Below are 12144 nucleotides of genomic sequence, written 5' to 3' on the forward strand. Positions count from 1 at the left end.
GTTTCACAACTGAGATTCTCATACCTGAGGTAGTGACAGCAGTGGACATTATTGCAACCGGCTTCAATTCCCAAACATTTGGGATACATGTACCAAACTATTATTTTCCAGAAATAAAATAATTACAGATTTGCCGTGTTATATCGCGTTATCGAAATGACCACCAATGTTATGTGATTGCTATAAAAATGCATGCGAATGAGTGGTATTCTTCTAAATTCACTAGAGGAGTTATTAAAACTGTACGTACTAATTAGACGACAAAGATCGAAAAAATAAAACGGTGCTTCGGCAGTTGGAAACCGCCAAAACCACCCGCGGCGCGAAGTATGGGCGTGTCTACAACACCAAATTATTCTATCTGGCCACGCCCCCAACATCCCGACGCGAGCTCGTCAAACTTATGCCTGGCCTGAGGTGGTCGGCTAAGCCTTCCGTCTGTAGCACTGAAAGTCCTTGAATTATTTTGCGACAAGTGAGCCGCAAGAACGGATAGCTCTGTTCTACACGATCCGCTTGTAGCCTTTACTCACCAAAGGGCGACATTCTGAACTTACGAAAAATCGGAGCCCGGCAGCAGACAATACGCGCCCGTTTTTTCATTCCGCTAAGTGAGTGAGTGAGTGAGTGAGTGGGGATTGGGTGAGTAAGCGAGTGAATGAGTGAGTGAGTGAGTGAGTGAGTGAGTGAGTGAGTGAGTGAGTGAGTTAAAGAGTAAGTGAGAATGAGAGTGACTAAGTGAGTGAGCGAGTAAGTAAGAGTGTGTGAGCTAGTGTTTGAAAGATTGAGTCATTGAGTGAGAGAGTGAGTCATTGAGTGAGTCAGAATTTGACCTTGAGAGTGACAGTGATAGAGTGAAAGTGCGAACGATTTGGGGAGCGAGGAAGTGGATACGAAAGAAGTGCACGATTGCGTGGAAACGAGAAAGAGAATGTGAGAGGCTGAGAGGCTATATCCAGTCATAAATACGCGTTAGAACGGTGGTTTGAGCTAGTTGGTGCATACTAACTGAAATTCAAAACAGCGCCAAAAGACGGGACAAGAAACGACGACACGCGGCGCTGACTAGCAACTGGTTGGTTTATTCCGTGGCTTGCGAAATACACCCAAGGAAGGAAGGCGAGAAGGAGTCATGATAAAACGAAAGTGAATCCAACAATACACACAAATCACAAGGTCTATACACGTGCATTGACCAAAAAGTTAACAATGCTGATACAGCGCAACGATATAAGACGTTGCCAGAGGCACGAGGCAAGAAAAGGCAATCCTGGACAATGCAGCTTGGTTTTTTTATGAATCCAGATAACGGATTTCCTTACCTAGTAATTCAGCAAACGGCCTACTAACACAATCACCGTCTGCCTTGTGAAGGAGGTAAGCTTCAAAGATTTCATGCTCGCGCTGACCCTTATACGTTCATGCAACACTCGTATAGTGGAATCTAGGCCAGCACCCGTGGTCGTGATAATGTGTGGCAAGGTTGCTTCCAGTACCTGTTTTTAATGTGTTTGCGTGCTCGCGGAGACGATCGTTTTAAACATCACTCGGCCTGACCAATATAGGTCTTCACAAGCTTCTTAAGGTGCATATGCTACAACTCAATGATAAGGCGCGCTCTTGTTCATAACGTACCTAACACACTTGACGTTACGAACTTAACGTCATGTACGTAAATTCGTTTAATTTTTGGCGTTCATAATCTATACAAATGCAGCCGTGGTTTGACGGAAAAGGGGGACGTCATGCTTTACACACAGCCACTACTTATTATTCAAACCAAAAAAAGTTTTTGCGGAATTCCTAGCTGCCACCTACATTACTGACGATATTTATTGCTAAAGTGCAAGGAATGTGTAATGAGTGAACCCCTGCTCATGTCAGTGAGGAGAGGGTTAACGAGAAATGTTGTTTTTAGATGAGTTAGCATGTGTATAACCAAACACATACACTTGTAATGTTACATTTTATGCTTTTACCATGTCTTTAAACAGTGGAATTCGCAGTCATTTCTACCATGGGAAAAGGAACGTCAACCATTTTTCTGCATTGATCGTAATATTTGTGTAACGAGGTTGTAAAATGAATAAACGGGTGGGTTTTGGGCAGCCGGATTCAAACAATAGGAGCATTGCTGACGAACTCGTCAACATAGTTACCGAAGCTTAAAATTACACGCAAAAAAAAAACCAAAAAAAAAAAACCGGCGAACAGCTTCGGCAGTTCTGATGTGAAGTGTCGTAGTTTAATGAGGAATACTCACCGCCATTTTATTTTCAGCGAAGGCTCGCTACATCTACCAAAATCCTTTATCGCGTCAAGTTTTTTTTTTTTGAGCCACAGGCGCGGCAGCTGCGCCTTTCTGCTGTGGTCGCACGTGACCATGGGGAAACGCCTACTTGGCCTGCGTTTGATCGCTCAGCGCCAGCTGGGCATGCACTTCAGTGCAAGCGAACCACGTTATTGGGCGACGGCTTAACGGCTCTTTCGCCGGCACTTGGTTCCTTGAGCTCGCCATCGATGGAGCCACGACTGTGCTGCGTGTGCGGGCCCTTCAATGCAATCATCCAGTAGATGTAGTTTGACGGCGAGCTGCGAAATCTCAAGCAAAGGGGAATGTTTAGGAAACACTGTGTGCATAGTCCTTGTTTTTGGTCATGATGACTAGGTTTAGAAGTGTTGAACGTGAGCCTTTTTTATTTTTCTTTCGAGTTTCGCAGAAGGAGATGAGCGTGATGGAAAGCGTCGCGCACGGCGTGAAAGAACTGCCCGTGATAATGCGGGTGCCAAACTACTTTTATGGCGATGGAACCTCCTGCGAGAGCTATTTCATGCTCGGCTACGGAGACATTGCCGTCCCTGGTGAGAAATGGCAATTACCAGTCACTTTTATTAATGTTAAACGCGAAAGTAAAAAGGTAATCAGTGAATGTTCCCGATCAGGGAGTATAGCTTTCTTGGTGTACCATTCTCAAGCTACACCACGAAATGCGGCACCTTGCAAACTTGTTTCATGACATTTTTTTAGTAGAACAACTTGCAACAAGCTTCGACCTGGACTCCCTCGAGAAAAACTCCCTGCATAATCTCAAGTTTGAATTGGATAATTTTCTTTTATAACCGAGTAAGGGAGCAGTGTGCAAGGAAGAACAGCCTCTTGAAAAGGGCGTGAGAGGAGGTTCGACAGTCATAAAGAGAAGTCAGGTCAAGAGAGTCTGGCTTCAGAGTAGGTAGCACATGCCTATCTCTGAGAATTTGTGCGACACCAGCGGCCCCAAACAGCGGGTGATATAGGAGGAAAAGCTAGAGGTTCGGTGGAGAGTACATGAAAAGCCGACATTTGCCGCTGCCAGCTTCGTTGTGGTAGAGCCGGTCAAGGCGAACACCCTCCTTGTTGCATCGCATCGGCACACGAGAATGCGTGTCGGTACTTTAAACGGCGCTAAAAATCGAAAGTACGTATTTCTTCATGTGTATTTGGCCCGTTATACGGGTGGATGTAAACAATCATCGTGCTAGTCGACCTGTTTAACGGACGACCATAACGTGTAGTGAGCATGGCGAAAGATAATTTCTGGGGTAGATATTTCAGAAGAATGCTTTGACTATTTCATCCACAGGGCTTGCAGTGGCCTACTGTCACTCGTATGACCTCATCGTCAAGAAGGGACCTTGGTACTGCCTGCTGGCCATTATTTGTAAGCTTCTTAAATCACTTGCTCATTTCGATGTCTTGATGTCGGAGTGAGTAGCTCGAGGTCTGTTTAGTAATGCTGGTTGGCGTGTACTCTAGCTTTCCACTAATCATGCTTCAGATTCACAAGTGGCAAAACGATGGCATGAACAATGAGTAAGACTCCGGCGCAACATCCACTAACTAGAAAACAAGGGAAGGAGTAAACATTGCTGTTTCTTAAGAACCTTCGCCCAGGGAGCCTTATTTAAAATACTTTGCCAACCAAGGGTTGCCCCAGGCGTCAGCTGCGTCGAAACGCATGGGTCAGTCCGCCTAGCGTTGACTGATGATAGAGTTGGGTGAATGTTGGGTAACAAGGCCAAGCCTATGCCATACGCAACATGTTGGGGTACCCTCCGCAGAAGGAGCAGGTGGGACTCCCGGGTAGATTTAGGTAGCGGTACGCGATAAGGTCAGTGGGTACAGCGTGTAAGTCTACATTGGACAGAGGAAGACAGAATGCTGCCTTGAGAAATTATGATGTTGGGGTAGGTGCACCTCGCGCTGCAAGTGAAAAGGCCTGAGGCATGTGTGCGAACGGAAAGGCGGTTCGGCGGCGCCCGAGGTCATGGTGTGATGGTGAGGCGCCTGGAAAATAGTCACTCTGGGGAGCGTGTTTGTTCGCTTATTCCATGGGAACTCCTCGTGCCCAGGAGTCCAATGTTTATAGAATGTATTCCTGCAATCTTAGATCTGGCCAACTTGGTGGTTTTACAGGTCGTTGCGAAATTTTCTACAGGCGGCTTTCTAGTCTGTAATGATGATGATCAATGTATGCGAAGCACGGTGTAGGTTAAACGGCCACCGCGTTCGCGCTGGAAATAGAACGTCTTACTATGTAACCGATGGCGTGTGCGTCTGGTTCGAGAGGTCAGAGATTGTAGCTTAGAAGTCCAGCGACTGCCCTCGTGCCCCTGTCGTCGTCCCCGGGATGTGCGTCAACGTAGTACGTGTGTGCAGCGCAGACCCAAGGCGGTGGACAGTTTTGGCTAGGATGTTGGCTCTGAAAAGACGGCGTTCAGAGATCTTTCCAAGGTCCATGTTCTTTGGCAGGGAGTTCCGGTGCGAGCTGAGTGTTCGAGGAAGAGGTGTAACCTGCAGCTATGGGGGTAAAGACAGCGGCATGTCCGCAGAATAACCCAGATCGCACAGGATGGCCCTTTCTTGGTCTGTGTTGGGAAGCGGGTCAAACAGCCAAGCTGTGCGGGATGAGGATCTGTTCCAATTTTTTGGGGTCGCCGGTGGCCTCGAGTGCTTGCTTTGGCATGCATTGTGGACTCTCAGAGCTCGATTATGGCGTTTCTGCGAGGTGTGTTTATGCTTTATGGTTCCAGGTTGGGGGTGTGGGTAGGGGGTAGGATATCGGAGGCTGATAGTATGCAGGAGTAGATGGCCGGTTAGCAGAGTCGCCCTTGGTCGACCTCTGGCATTAACTTGCGCCGACTGGCTACTAGGTGTAGCTTAGGCCTTCGTAGGTTAGGTGTCGTAGGTCTGGTTGCGTTGATCTGTAATTTCCTAGTGAAGATGGTTGCTTTGGCATCGCCCTAGATTTGGAGTCTGAGAGCTTTATCTGAGAACATTGGGAAATTAGTCCGCCTTCTATGGTGATGTAGACATCTAGTATTTTTGTCTGATGCTCCGGCTGCTTTGCGACCAATAAAAGTTCGAATTGCTTAGATGATCAAGACAGGCTACCCTGGATGGTATATTACACGGTTTCATCACTAGCTTCTTGTAGTGCCTGCTCTATACCGTGCGGTGATCGTTTTGATCCTTATGGCAATGTCATTTGGCGTAGAAGGAATGTTTAATAATAGGGACAGAGGCGATCATTGCCCGGTTTTTTATGAGTCGGTTGAAATGAGTTGGCGACCGGAGAGAGCCTTATGGTGTGCCTCTGCTTGGGGTTGTTGAAGGCTTAATTTATGTAACCTTAGAGTTGGCGCTACACTGTGGTCACGAGAACAGTATCGAATAGAATTAGAAATTTCAGGGCCGCAATTCTCGCGTCTCAAATTATGAAGGATGAGGTAGCGTATGGCGTTATCAAATATTTTCCATGAATGGAATGCGAGTATAGCGTGCTGCTACGCTGGTCTAAGCTTTTCAAGCTGTCTTCCTCGATCCGCAGGAAACAGTCTTATGAGGATGCGCGCCTCCGATATCCAGAGGACGAGGTGAAAAGCTTGCGTACCGTACAGATGCTTGCACAGCCGGAAAAAATAGATCTATATTAGTTTGCCATGATGAAACATGGGGTATGCCGGCGGTCTTAGACTACCAGATCTGAACTGTTTTCCCGTTTTGGTGGTTTGACAGAGAATAATAGGGCGCCGACCTAGTAGTGAAAAAGAAAAACTAAAGGACGTAGCGTCTCCCGCATGGGAGCCTGGTTCACAAGGCTCCCGTGTTCAGCGGATAACGATCGCCCCGCCGTTTTTCAGGTCTCTCCGTTGGAAGCGAGTATTATATAATGTACGTCGCAGTACGGAGGAGTAACGTTTGCTGCACCCGTACACAGAAACAATATTTTTCGTACAAAGAAACAATATTTTTTTGCCGCATGTAACGAAGTCCGTTATAGCCACTTTACACTTTTAGTTCACTCTCCAGGATAATGGGGTTTCCTTTTCAGACATCTTAGGCGGCCGGGTAGATCTTCATAAATATTTTTGTTTGTTTACTCCCGATCGGCACAGGCTATGCCGCGGCGCTGGTGGTGGCGTTCATCGCGAGCCACATGACGCGGATGGGACAGCCTGCGCTCCTCTACCTAGTTCCGGGTGTCATCCTGCCCATCATCCTGCTCGCCTGGTGCCGGGGAGATCTACGGGATTTCTGGAGGGGGAACTTCGTGAGTATTCCTTCGTCCACCTTTCTCGCTAAAGACGCACACATGGCTGAGCCACAGTATGAATGCCATTGCAAGGAAGCTAGCGAACCGTCCTCTTGTTTAGTTAAAACCCAATTGCAATTTTTAAAGCTAAAGCATAAGACGTTTCAATAGATAGCTCATTTGCGACATGCATACAGGGAGTTTAACTGTGGACTAGATGCGGCTAGGGGACGTGTTTCTCCCCTGACGAGGCCAGAAGTCCGGGTGAATAAAACAGGCAGAATTGCTGTGTGACTCCAAATAATGGAAGACATGTACGGCGCCTAGTACAGACAGAACTCATAATAAAAAAGGGAAAGGAACAACCTACATACGAGAACAACAACGAGCGCCGCAAAAAAAAAAAAAAAAAAAAGGCCGCGTATTTGCTTCTTTCGTTGCAAATGTCGTCAAAAGACGATAGTCTTTGTAGACATTTGTCAAGGAAATGCCCCCTTTGCTTTTCCGCTCACCTATAATACTGTTCCTGTACCGTCGCGCTCATCACAAGGTAAACACACTAAAGGTTTGCGCAAGGCGATTTGAATTTACCGCGTTTCACTGCTACAGGCCGGGTTCCTCGATGCCAGCGCTGCAGTACAACGGAGGCGCGCGTGAATCGAGGCGGCCGACTACAAGGTTTATAGAACCGCGTGGCCGTGCTCCACGTGCGTTCCAAGCCGAACGCGGAACCTAGCTAGTGGAACCTTTCGTTGCTGTTGCCTCGTGATTTTTCATATGCTGCCAGGAGGCGGCGGTTTTCTGCAGTAGATGTAGAATATCATTTGCTATCGAAAAACCAAGCACCTATGAATTTTTTAATAAAGGATATCCCTTGTGTACTGATTTCCTGTCTTATATTTGCGTAATGTCTTGTTCTTGTTCAACAAAGTTGATGATTAGGAACATTTAAACCTGGCTTAGACGTTTACATTTGGCTGTGAGTATATACGACTATTGCGCAATATCAATTTTACTTTGGCCGGGTGGCTGCATCGAGTTACAGACAGACAGACAGACAGACAGACAGACAGACAGACAGACAGACAGACAGACAGACCAAAATTTCTGGGTTGAGGTAGCCCAAGAATGACTATCGTCTTTAAAACAATTGCATTATACAAATAATAAAACACGATGCTAGTTAGACAGTTCTTATGAAAAATCTTGAGCAGTCACGTCATTAACAAAAATATAAAGGTACTGCGAACCAGAGCAGACAAGCCATACGATAGGAATAATAATGGGTTGCACAGAATTGGGAAAGTTATGTGTTGTTTGCGTTCGAAGACAGCAGTAGTTCCATTTCTGTTTTGAACAAACTTACGTATGACCTGTTTTAGCATTTTTTAAAGACGAGAAATTTTGGTCTGTCTGTATGTCTGTCTGTCCGTCTGTCTGTCTGTGACTCGATTCAGCCACCCGGCCAAAGTAAAATTGCTATTGCGTAATATTCTTATATACTCACAGCCACATGTAAACGTCTAAGCCCGGTTTAAATGTTCATAATCATCAACGTTGTTGAACAAGAACAAGACATTACGCAAATATAAGACAGGAAATCAGTACACAAGGGATATTTACAGTGATCCTGTATTAAAAAATTCATGGGTGCCTGGTTTTTCGATAGCAAATGATATTCTACATCTAGTGCAGAAAACCGCCGCCTCCTGGCAGCATGTGAAAAATCACGAGGCAACAGCAACGAAAGGTTCCACTAGCTAGGTTCCGCGTTCTGCTTGGAACGCACGTGGAGCACGGCCACGCGGTACTATAAACCTTGTAGTCAGCCGCCTCGATTCACACGCGTCCCCGCCGTACTGCAGCGCTGGCATCGAGGAACCCGGCCTGTAGCAGTGGAACGCGGTGAATTCAAATCGCCTTGCGCAGTGTCAGCCGGCGAAGTACCGCGCCAACTGTTTCGGCGTTCACGCCTTCCTTCGTAACATGAATTGTCCCCCTTCCTCCCCACCCCCCCAATACTTACTTCTTTGAAGAGACCGTGCCCTAAATTTAAGCACAAATAACTTGCTCAGCAAGCTAATAAGCCCTGCCTAATTTGTTTGCTTATGCCGGCCTCAGCCCATTGCACAGCTGGGCACGTGACATCATGGGTTCTGTTGCAGGAAAGGAGCTAGGGTTCACACGGCCATTCCTTTTTTTCCTAATTATATATCTTATTTGAGCGAAGTGGACGTTAAAGTGGTGTCACGACGATACCCACGACGTCTGGCATTGATAGGGTCTTCCGGGACAGTCACAGCGTTCCCTCGACAATGTGGTGCGCGTTGATCGGACATTCGCAGGTTCCCAAGAAAGGATTGCTCTCCTCTCGCCTGGACTTGCATGCCTCGTCCAGTGAACAGTTCCAGATGATTCAGGGCCGCCGTCTGCTCTACGTCACCACGCCGGTGTTTTCCTGGCTCGTGTTTCCGCTGCCGGTCTCGCAGAAGGCCTACAATGCCCTGCGGAACTGACCCGCAATAACCACCGTGGCACGCGCAATGTTATTCTGTGGTTTTGATTGATTTTCTTTGCGAGCACGGAAACCACGTGGACGGAAGACCTCTCACGTTGGAGTGGACGGGCATGGGCTTGATTTACGCCTTTTGATTATTCGTTATAGGAACGTTAAAATCTGGTATCACTGCCTTCTTACGTTTTTATGAGTTTACTAGTATTTTTTTCCGTACATAGGGGTAAGAAATAGAATGTCTTGGCTTGAGCCACGCTTGTAAGTTCCGTATGCTAAATGCAAGTGAACACCGTAAAGCGTTCGTTATTGCACGAACAGTAAGATGGGAGGTTATCTCTATTTAGGTGCACTAAGGGTTAGGCTTTAGTTATAGAGGTTAGCCTTGATGATCGCCGCTACATATGAAACGTGCGTGTATTTTACTATCAATGCCACGCAAATAAAACGTAATGTTCCCAATCGGAAAAAGGTTCGCCTTCAGTATTAAAAGGGTCACAAAGGATTAACTGGAAATTCGCCATGAAGCTAGCTGTAAATTGAGTATGGAATGGGCGGGGGCTGGTGGTGATTAGGAATGAAGTAGACCAGTTTATGTGCAGCTTCAGCGCAGAAAAATGAACACGGACAAGAAATAAAAGGACAAGTGGTTTGTCCTTGTGTGCTTGTCTTTTTTGTCCGTGTTCGTTTTCGTGCGCTGAGGCGGAAAATTCTACAACACCAACTGGCTCGAACCCAAGCCCTGCGTTAAATTATGTGACTTACTTCCGGCTAACCAACACTCTGCCAGGAAAAGAATAAGGAAAGTGACCATTTCGGTTTCTCTTACACAAGGTTGTATTTGAATTTTCTGCTTAATAAAGAAAAACGTACGCGTGCTTTCAGTTACTATTGAATGAAATAATAATGTTTTGGTTGTTCGAGCAAACAAATCCCTTGCTATGTTCTCTTTCTTGTATTGCCTGCTGTGGAGTAGAATGCACTAATTAGCTGTATTCTTACTGCGAAGCAATGTATGTCTACACCCCCCCCCCCCCCCCCCCCTACAGTTTTCATTCCGGTGAAGCGGATTTACTCGGCGCCTCTCCGGTGCTCCTCCTTGCCACCGCCTACCCGTATTTCACAAATGCTATTCCCTTGTCCACCACCGATGTGCCTCTCACAAGCTTTGCAATCGGCTGATAATTGCGCTGTTACCAGCAATGGCACTTTTAGCTCGCGTTGGGACGGATGCGTGTCGTTCGCTCGGAGGAATAACAGTGGTGATTCGAGGAGCATTGGCATGCACAGTAGCGCGAATGAACGCAAACAACACAAAACCGCTACCCCAGAACACGAAGCGCGAATTACTTGATTTGAAACGCGATTTCGTCTATCGCCATTTCAGCGCCAGTTTTGAAGTGTGCGATACACTCTGGTTCGATTAGGACATTATCAAAATCGGAAACGCCATAGATTAGGACGGAAAAGAGGCGGCGCTTCGCGTTCTGGTCAAACAATTCCCACAAAGCAGTTCCACCATTGAATAGTTCAAGGTGTGCGGAACCTGCGAGCCATGACATGGCCACGAGTCGTTCGCTCCCTGGAGGAACAAAGATAATGCTATGAACAAGGCCGCGAACGCCGATGGGAGAATCAACGTTGCCGTAGATAATCACGAACTGACCAGGAACGGGAATCTGAGGCAAAACGCCGAAGGTTGAACCGTCTAGGCGACGCACATCGATGCAACACCGACGACGCCACAACAATGCGCCGTTATCACGCCGCCAGACATAAAAACGCATTCAAAGGTGCCCATTCAAAATTCAAACGAAATGTTCTGGATCGCGATTTCGGCGACGGTTGTGAATTGTGCGAGAGGCTGAGGTTCGACAATAACGTCCGCAAAATCGGAAGCCTTAAAGATTCGGGCGGAATGGATGCCATGCTTCGGGTGCTGGCTACAAAGTTGCCGCAAAGGGCTTCCATTGTAAGTTCATGGTGTGCGGAACGTGCAAGGAGTCCCTACAAAAGAGTGTCATGCCCATGTAAGTGACCCGCAGCGCCGGTCTCATCTCCCTCGCCTGAACTCGGTCGAGCAGCGCCTGATCGCACTCCTTTTGCCGTTTATGTGCATAAGGCGTCTGTCTAACGGCCACGGTGAGTACGGCACCCGAGGCCACATAGTGAACGTTCCCATCAAAGTGTAAGGAAATTTGCAGCATGGACGACAGCGCTGTGGAGGGACACATCAAGCGCCGACTCACACACAAGCCGACTTACTAGTCCCGAGTGGCCAAGTCTGGAGTGCATGGGTTGGTATATTGTATATATATATGGTATATATTGTTGGTATATTGGTATATATGGGTTGGTTTATTGGTATATGGGTTGGTACCACGCAAGTATATTATTCATGCCCTTACTGATGAGATCTCCGTTGTGGTGAGAGAGAGAGAGAGAGAACAACTTTATTTAGCCACACAAAATTGCGGCGACTACGTGCCGGATGGGGTGGTTCCCTCTTCACGGGACCCATATGCTACCGCGGCTGCCTGGCCCCTGGAGATCAGGACGAGCTGGTCTTCCAAGGCGGGGCTGGTTAGCAAGGTCTCCCATCGCTCGTTAAAGGGTGTGGGAAGGGTGATTGAGGGTTGGGTAAGGGGTGGAGGGATTGCCTCGGTGAAATCGCACTCTCCGATGACGTGCCGGAGCGTGCCCGCCGGCGTGCCCGCCGTTGTGGTGGCGGGAGGTCAAAACAAGAATGTCAAACGGCCCAGTAGGACCTGTACGGTGTCCTCATGTGGTTGGTTTGTTACACAAACATAAGATGCCTAAGGCTCGGACCGAAGCAGGCAGCTGCATGTTTTTCCTCTAGAATAAAGCTGGCCCTTTCAAGTTGCATTCAGCTAACTGGCTTGGAAGTATGCTCAATAGAAAATTACAAACGTGCTTTGTTTCATGCACTCTGTGGGCTGCGTCCAGCTTCACAGATCAGCATTCTTCACAGAGTGAAAGGGCGCTAATATTTTTTTAGTTTTTTCCGATCTTCCAAAGAAGGGGCTCAAGATTCCTCCC

At 47.3% G+C, this 12144-nt stretch overlaps 1 protein-coding gene across 1 annotated transcript; it reads left to right on the forward strand.

Moving 5' to 3' along the window:
• The first annotated feature begins 2528 nt into the window (after positions 1-2528).
• On the forward strand, positions 2529-9807 carry LOC144180453 (signal peptide peptidase-like 2C). The gene is made up of 4 exons (XM_077708793.1): positions 2529-2862; positions 3621-3698; positions 6436-6590; positions 8918-9807. Exons 1-4 carry the CDS (start codon positions 2658-2660, stop codon positions 9086-9088), a joined length of 609 nt encoding a protein of 202 aa, XP_077564919.1. The 5' UTR covers positions 2529-2657; the 3' UTR covers positions 9089-9807.
• The last annotated feature ends 2337 nt before the right edge of the window (positions 9808-12144 follow it).

This window comes from Haemaphysalis longicornis, unplaced genomic scaffold, assembly GCF_048455015.1.
Source record: "Haemaphysalis longicornis isolate Haplotype H1 unplaced genomic scaffold, Haemaphysalis longicornis Haplotype H1 scaffold_4, whole genome shotgun sequence".
Lineage (NCBI taxonomy): Eukaryota > Metazoa > Arthropoda > Arachnida > Ixodida > Ixodidae > Haemaphysalis > Haemaphysalis longicornis.

Excerpts from the sequence above, each read along its gene's own strand:
- LOC144180453 (XM_077708793.1), top strand. The coding sequence starts at position 2,658 with ATGATGACTAGGTTTAGAAGTGTTGAACGTGAGCCTTTTTTATTTTTC. Across the intron at positions 2,863-3,620 it reads CGGAGACATTGCCGTCCCTG|GGCTTGCAGTGGCCTACTGT; the intron begins GTGAGAAATGGC and ends TTTCATCCACAG. Across the intron at positions 6,591-8,917 it reads ATTTCTGGAGGGGGAACTTC|GTTCCCAAGAAAGGATTGCT; the intron begins GTGAGTATTCCT and ends GGACATTCGCAG.